At 39.0% G+C, this 7,955-nt stretch overlaps 1 protein-coding gene across 1 annotated transcript; it reads right to left on the bottom strand.

Annotated features, from left to right (window-relative positions):
* Positions 1-5,145: 5,145 nt before the first annotated feature.
* Positions 5,146-7,634, bottom strand: sult5a1 (sulfotransferase family 5A, member 1). The gene is made up of 7 exons (XM_010772020.1): positions 7,591-7,634; positions 7,365-7,510; positions 6,924-7,135; positions 6,550-6,676; positions 6,366-6,463; positions 5,929-6,109; positions 5,146-5,456 (listed from the first exon to the last, which is right to left on the bottom strand). Exons 2-7 carry the CDS (start codon positions 7,501-7,503, stop codon positions 5,287-5,289), a joined length of 927 nt encoding a protein of 308 aa, XP_010770322.1. The 5' UTR covers positions 7,504-7,510; positions 7,591-7,634; the 3' UTR covers positions 5,146-5,286.
* Positions 7,635-7,955: the final 321 nt, after the last annotated feature.

Below are 7,955 nucleotides of genomic sequence, written 5' to 3'. Positions count from 1 at the left end.
TAACTTATAAACTAATTAAGGAGATATCAGCCCCCGGATCCCCTAAAAAACCAAAGTCTAGAGCGTTTACAGGCGGGTTTAAACCCTGTCGTAAACAGGTGTAAGGCATGAATTAGTAAATCTACCCACGGTTCTACCGCGAGGGTTACCATGCGGTATAACGCGTTAGGTTATACCGAGCGGTCGGGCTTTTTTTGCCTTTCAGTATCTTAGTATTTATTAGTCGCGTGAAAATCCCCCAAAGACCCAGCATCTTTCGACTGAAGACCACAATAAAATTACTAAACCCAGTTACTAATGGGAGTTCCAGTTCACATGTAGTAGTTTCAATCATGTATTTCCATTATAACCCCATTTTAGGCCAATAAGGCCACGCGGTACGTCTACGATGGAGTTTTCAATAAAAAAAGGTAATATTCAACATCAACATATATAAGTTACAAAGTTTGAGTTTTGTCTCCTAACCAAATAATATCTGGTCTGTTGATTATGTCAGGCTGAAGTTGGTTGTCAAATTATGTTGTCATCCCTTGTTACATTGTATTTATCAATTGAGGCATTTGTTGAACGGATTTTAGGGCAAGTTCTGCCCCTAGCAGGGAGTGACCGGGTCCAGGGAGATTTCCTCCTGATAAGATGGACTCCCGGATGTCCTCAATGCTCTCTGAAACTGTGCGTGAGCTTTGTCCTCTTATTATCTGAAGAAGAGACTGTTTTATGAATGTCTCAGGCAAGCCGGATCAACAATATCTTGGTCATACCAATACGAAGCCGTGGAGAAAGAATGTTAAAGTTCCAAGGCCGCAGGAGACACGGGTGTGAGAGGAGAGGCAATGGCTGTGATGAATATAACTAAACCAAAGATCATATATAACATTCTATATCACTGGCATTCAAATAAAGGCATTGCAAGTGATTTAAGGTTATGTGCATCCCTTGGATACAGCAAAACGATCTGTTTAAAAAATGTTTGTTCACACTTTCCACGCACATTTCTCAGGCTCAAGGTCTTCTTTTTCCTGTCACACTCCATCACGGAGACAACAGTCAGTCACATCTGCGGTTCCTTTCTAAATACAGAGCAGCTTCTCATACTCTTTTTCTACTCCTTTGTGTCCTCAGCACCTGTTGCCTCACATGAGGAAAGGATGATGCGTCTGATGAGGATACAAATCCTTGAATAAGTCACACAACAGCTGCATCTTATCCTGTTCAGGGCACAACCTCCTTCCTGACATCTCTCTGAGTCTTTGACCATTTTCAAGGTGTTTTTATGCAAAAACAATGAATAAAATGCAAACACTTGCCATTGGATAAAGAATCAAACCATTCAGCTGTCTTGAGGTATTTTATTTCTTGCAAAAAAGTTCAGTCAGTCATACGGAGAGCGTACTATCTGCAGAGTGAAAGACCAAGGGCAGAGTTTGGGTTGCACATTTAAACACAGAGAATAGAGAAAGGGAGGGGTTGAGCTTGGCGATAATGAAAGGAGCATTCTGACTTTAGGGAGTTATGGGAGGCAGTATCAGGATCAACAGAAGTTGACATAGAGTGTAACTAACAACATCTCCTTAATAAGAACATTTCCCAAGCTTAGCAAGGACGGGAAAGCCAGTAAATAGAGATAAACATTAGCAAATAAGAATCACACAATGATATTATTAAAGTAAGTAAGTGAGTATAATATTTTTCTGTTACACCGTACATAGTTTCATAAAGTGCCAGCAACATATTCCATATTAAAGAGAAAAACATTTTTTATTGATATATATATATATATTTATGAAGATATTAAACAGAGTTAAGCTGCCTTATAACAAAAATATATGTGATGTTCCTTTTTCCCCAAGTGAAGCTTTTTAGGAAGATGTTTGCACAATGAGTGTGTATGTGTGTGTTATGCTGTCGGGGCTGTCTGCTGTCATGAATCTATGTAGTAGATGTTAAAGAGCACACAACTCTCCACCAGCATCTTTCAACAGCAGCTCAGCTGATGTGCACCCCTCCTCCTTCTCCACAACAACAAAGTGACTGAAGCTTGATAGAGTGGCTTTTTCTCACATCACAAGGCGTGTGGCGCAGCGGTTAGAGCGTTGGTGTTGGGATCAAGAGAGCACTGGTTCAAACCCCACTGCAGTCAGCATGTCGTTGTGTCCCTGGGACACTTCACCCCAAATTGCTCCTGTGGGGATTGCCCACACTATTGAGTATGTAAGTCGCTTTGGATAAAAGCGTCTAACAAGTAACATGTTATGTAATGTAATCACAACCAAAGACAGAAGGACTCACTCCACTGGGAAAGAGCTTTAGTCTAATTTAATCAGTCAACTATAAATCTGTACCATATGTCAGTTTTTACCTTAGAATACAATATTAAATAAATGTGTTTACACCAATAAATGCTGATGTTGATTGTGTCTTTTACAGTAATGTTTCTAAACTGACTTACACTATTATCTAAAAAAACATTCTCTTCAGGCCTCATTTTGAAATGTTGGCAAAGTGGTAATCCAGTGATTGATTGTTATACATTTTGGCGAATCTGCGAGAAACACATTGGAAAGAGAATGTTCACCATTAGAGGAACAGAGGCGGAGAGATCCTGACTTTATACCTTTCTATTAAAATCTGTAGCCACCAAGCCCAAATTACCCAAAGTACGTACTTCTAGTAGTACTTCTCATGATAACCACTGACCTTTACCCGTGAAACTGGTAGAGTGCACTTTAAGACCATTTTGTCCAGAAACCTTGAAAAGAGCAACACAGTGAGCCTTTCCTAAATGCCTCTGAGAGATACACGCTGGCTAAACAAGGCCACCTGCTGGCTAGAGGGATATCTTCATAGGTGTGTGTGTGTGTGTGTGTGTGTGTGTGTGTGTGTGTGGCATTGTCACCTTGATTACATCATCTTGTAAGAAGCTGTCTTTCGGCTCTCATATTGTCAAGATAAGGGTTTAGATTTGTATCCAACTTGCTCTGATGTACACTCATGACCAACGGAAACCTCTCAAGAACAAGGAGGTTGCTGTTCATGGTTTATAAAGCCAGCTGCATCTGCTCTCCACCAACTGCAAGACTGCCTTCTTGCTATTTGGCTCGTTTTGTCCACAGATTTGTTTGAAATCATATGCAGTTATTATGTGTTTAACCCAGATTGTAGGCTATTAGTCGCATGTTGTGCACTGTAGGTTTAATGTTTGGGATGCCTGCAATTTCTCAGCCATATCAATCAGAACAGGATCTTCTAAGTACAGGTGGCCGAGAGAGATAAACGACAAACTGCTGCACTCTCCAGCTTTAATGATGGCCCCCTGCTGCTGCCACCTTATTCTGTCCACTTTCCAGGCAGCACACAGTTCAACTCTAACAAGCTTATTGCTGATTGGAAAAGATCAGGCACTTTCCAAATATATTGCAGATGTTTGGAGGAACCATTTGTCTATCACCATCTACGGGCACAGGAACAATGAAAGAAGCTGCCAGAAGCCCCAAGGATGTTGACAGACACATTAGTTAAATTCTGTCAAGCTTGATTTTCCTTTGTGAACGTGTGATTACTCGAGTATCAAGCTGCAGTGCTTGGTTTTCTTTGCAATCAGGCATACAAAAACTAGAATTGAACAAGAACATCATTTATCTTTGTTGACTGATCATACAGATGGTTTTGGTTTTATTCATTCAAGTTTTGATATTCAAAGCACTCAAGTATTTAAAATCTGCAAAAATATAAAATTATATATATGTTTTAATTGAGATGTCATCTCAATTACTGTATATTGTCTCAGTCACAGTCTCATTTCCATTTCCTTTTTTTCCTGATAAATTGATAAATATAAATTATAAACTATAACTTCTGCATATGCCATTATGACAGTGTACTTGTTACAACACAACATCTTACATGAGGAGACAACAGGATGTATTGCTCCAAAACCCAGTATGTTTTTTTGTCTTTTTCTCTGATCTGACATAGTGTTGTTCAACAGGAGTGGTTCGAATTTCAGTATTGTTGTGACTCAATACATCTTGCATCGTAGACTGAAAACACAGCTGTTTTGACGTAACCAACTAAAATAAAAAACAAGTAAATAATCAGTAAATTACATTTAAAAAACAAATCGGAAGGTTTGGCCTATTTAAAGCCAATACAGTAGCACGTTAAATGGTTTGGCTTGTTAAAGCTAATGTACTTTCAGGATTTTGAGTTTGTATCACCGTGGTTGATTGCACTTATTAAAAGTCACTTTGGATAAAAGCCTCAACGACGTGTGATGAAATATCATGTACTGTAACAGGAATCTCTGGAAATAATTTGCTTTAATTTTGCAGCGTACATTTAAATCCAGTTTTAATATAAACTACATTGCAAATATATTCTGACTCGGCTCCTGAGTGCAAAATAAAACAGGAAGTGCAATGACAGTACTATGAGATAAATAAATCAACAAACATGACAGGATGTTACATATCCAGTGCTGTCTCTACTTTACACCCAGCTGACCCCACGCACAATTATTGTTTAGTTAGTTTGGAGTTTCATCTGTAAATAACCTTTTAACATCTACAATAAGTTATAATAATAAATTGTACCTCCATACATTTATGCTTATGTCAACCTTTAGCAGATTGATGCCTTTCTACAAGTTATCAGAGTTCATCCTCGCATTCACAGAACACAGTGTTATCATACACTTGACCGTATGTACGCTCTTATTATGATTTAATATCAATTTAAAATGTTTATCCTTTATCCTTCTTATATTGTGTGAACTTAATGTACTACTCTGCCTTCCTTTACAAATTGCCCCCTGGGTACAAATCAAGTGTTTTGAATATTGATTTAAACGTACACACACACACATACTTGATTGAATTGGATCAAAGTTCTCCAGTGCTTTGAAACTGGAGGAGGAACTGTTGGTTGTGTGAAGTGAAAAGATGGGGAGCTTTATTAGGATAACCTTTGACCGGTTCCTCTCTCTGCTCATTGTTGTTCTGCTTTAGCTACTGATAATAGCTTTGTGTGCTGCACACTAGCAACCATAAGTGCCACTTGTACTGCACTAAAAAAATACTGTAAGGGGATTCAGTTAACCGATATTTATTCATAGTTAACAATAATCAAAACATAGAATTCATCAAGTGTAAAATCGTGCTCTTGAGAGGCATTGAAGGGTAGACATTGCATATCAGCTATGTCCTGTTATCATTTACATTTCAACCAAGAAGAAAACAATCCACCTGTGATCTGAATCACAGGATAAAACATACTGTCTAGCTTTTCTCACAGTGCTGTGTTCTTCCGTGGGATTTGTTCATTAGCCTGAGTCTCTTCTTTCTGTTGCTCCTCCCACAGAAACTCTAAAGTGCAGTCCTTCATCTTTGCCTCGAAGATGCTTTGGAAATATTGGTTCAGCTCCTTTGTGAACATGTTTTTCCAGTCTCCAATCTTACCTGCATTTTTGAGGGGAAGAGAGACACATGGGATTTAATTTAAGGCCAAGTACAGGATTTTAAAAACCTTAAAAACTACAGGTGAATTTATATATACTGTATTATTGAAGCATACAAAAACATGTTTGTTATTCTCAACTGATCATGATTTTAAAATAAAGAACTGTTGACTAACTTTCAAAATTTCAGATGAACAAATCCTTGAAAGAATATTTTGACACTCTTGGGAATATGCTAATTCCCATTTCTTCTCTATTTTCTTTTAGTTTGAAGGATTCTTGTTTGGAGGCCTGCAGAAATTAAAGAATCCATTTATTATCTCTTTAATTATATTTTGACCCATTGGATTCTTCTTGGGACTCTTTAGGTGTGATACTAATTTGTTAATTGATAACAGGTTCTAATTATGGTGACACACATTTTTTACATTACTTTTGTACTTCAGTACTTTTATAACAGAACCGAGCCCCACCGTTTCTCATGAAGGAGCCCTTGCCATGGTTTATTATCTCCTCATCGATCAGGGTGTAGTTGGCCATCTTGTTGTCTTTCATGCTGCTGAAGCTGCAGTGTTTCACACAGCTGCTGATCTCCTCCTCCAGCAGGGGGGTCTCTATGTGAGAGCTCACCTTCTGTATGGCGCCATGTAAGTCCTGACAGCAGGAAGACGACAATACTATCATTTGAAACACACAAACAAGGAACCTCTAAATGACATGTTCACACGTTAACTTCACCCTTAACTTCTTCTTTCCTAGCCCATATGATCGGGGAATAAGATAAGTAAGAAAGCTGTACACTTTAAAAAATGTAGCTGTTAAATATATTTAAAAAATAAACATCACATTTTACAAAATAATTTTTGGAGACATTTAATATTTTTGGGATGATAAAATAAAACACATTTACCAACGACATATCTTCATACGTGATGTGAAGCAGATTGCTCACAGTTCCTATCTGACCAGTCCAGCCTTTGATGTGTTCGAACCAGGAACCATAGTGCACTGAAACAAATAAAAGATGACTTTTTGTCAGCATAACAGTACAGACCAATGAAATAAATATAGATTTTTTTTCCTGAAAAACTCACGTTTCCCCTCCAGGAATTGATTTAAAAACTCTGGGAATGAGTCAGCCTCTGGGAAGAAGTTGGCAATTTTGTGGAAGTGAAAAAAAGACACCACCACATCTTTAGGGTTTCTGCTCACATAGATGACCTGAGATGAAACGAGCCACAGGGTCAGATTCCGTATTGAATAAGATCTAAATATCAACATCTCAGTGCCCTCTTGAAACTAGTAACACTGTCTCCAAATCACCTCCAACCTTTGGCCTTATTCTATTGCTATTGCCTCGACACAACATATACACCGATGTCAGCATTAAATATATATTGGCCTGGCCAATATTCGACTATCTCTATATTTTAAGGTCCAAAAAGTTAAATAAACATGTATATTTAACCTTTGCTTTGGAGCCCTGCAGTGCAGGGCCCAGCAGGTGATGAGGCAGGTGTGTGGTGATGACTCGAGGTGTGCTGTTGGATGTCTCCTGTATAGCAGGGAAATAAATTTGCTCCAGCCAGGGAGCCCGAGCCCAGTTTGGCACAGTTTGGGACACATGTGGGTCCCCTCTGCTGGATATGAAAGTGACAATTTCCTGCATCCATGTGGTGCCTTTTGAGAGGAAAGAGAGGAGCATTTTTATCAGACTTTTTTAATTAAAACTGCAAAAACATATTAAGTGTAGTAATGTGTCATTTAGATTTCATTCATAGTATTACATAATGGTTATCTACATTATGACTGCAATGAGTTACTCAACATGCTCCTGTGGTTAGTTGCTCAAAGGCTCAAAGACACTGCAGATGTCATGTATCCTGGTCAGTTATTTGTCTCTTCTTACCTGACTTTGGATAGGAGACAATGACGATATCTGTATCCTGAAATGGAAATTTGAGAGCAAGTTGTAAGGAATCCTGGGTGTGCAGGTGTCCCGGAAACAAAATACCATGAAAGGTCTCTGCGACATCCAACCTGGCCATATCCAACCTGTAAAAACGGTATAATAGGCTATGTTATTGGCTGGTCCAGGTTCCCCTTTTCAGCTGCCTCTTGATTTTTGTGTTTACCTTCCTCTAGCTCTGCCTGTGCCTGTCTGTGTTGCTAAGCTGTCTCTCTGTGAATCCGCTCTGTGACCGATGAAGACACAACACAGGCTTTAACAGCTGATGAAAAGAGGAAATGGTAATAGCACTCTTGGTGTCAGACAGTGGGTGTTCCTTGCACTATTGGCCAAACATAACAAATAGCCCTAGCCATGTTTAATCCAGCTACAAAACGCTTCTTTCTTTCTTGTCTGAAACTGTGTAATTTTAGAGGTAGCTTAATAGTCAACACACTCTCACTCCATAAACGTCCAGGAGCGACGCTTGGTCAGGGTCCCCGAGGCATGTTGTGACGCTCCTACAGTAGGCTCCTTCAGCTTCATAAAGGG

This window comes from Notothenia coriiceps, unplaced genomic scaffold (genome assembly GCF_000735185.1).
Source record: "Notothenia coriiceps isolate Sejong01 unplaced genomic scaffold, NC01 NC01_scaffold00010844, whole genome shotgun sequence".
NCBI classification, from domain to species: domain Eukaryota; kingdom Metazoa; phylum Chordata; class Actinopteri; order Perciformes; family Nototheniidae; genus Notothenia; species Notothenia coriiceps.
The sequence above is the reverse complement of the archived record's forward strand: the minus strand, read 5'-3'. Positions and strand labels throughout refer to the sequence as shown.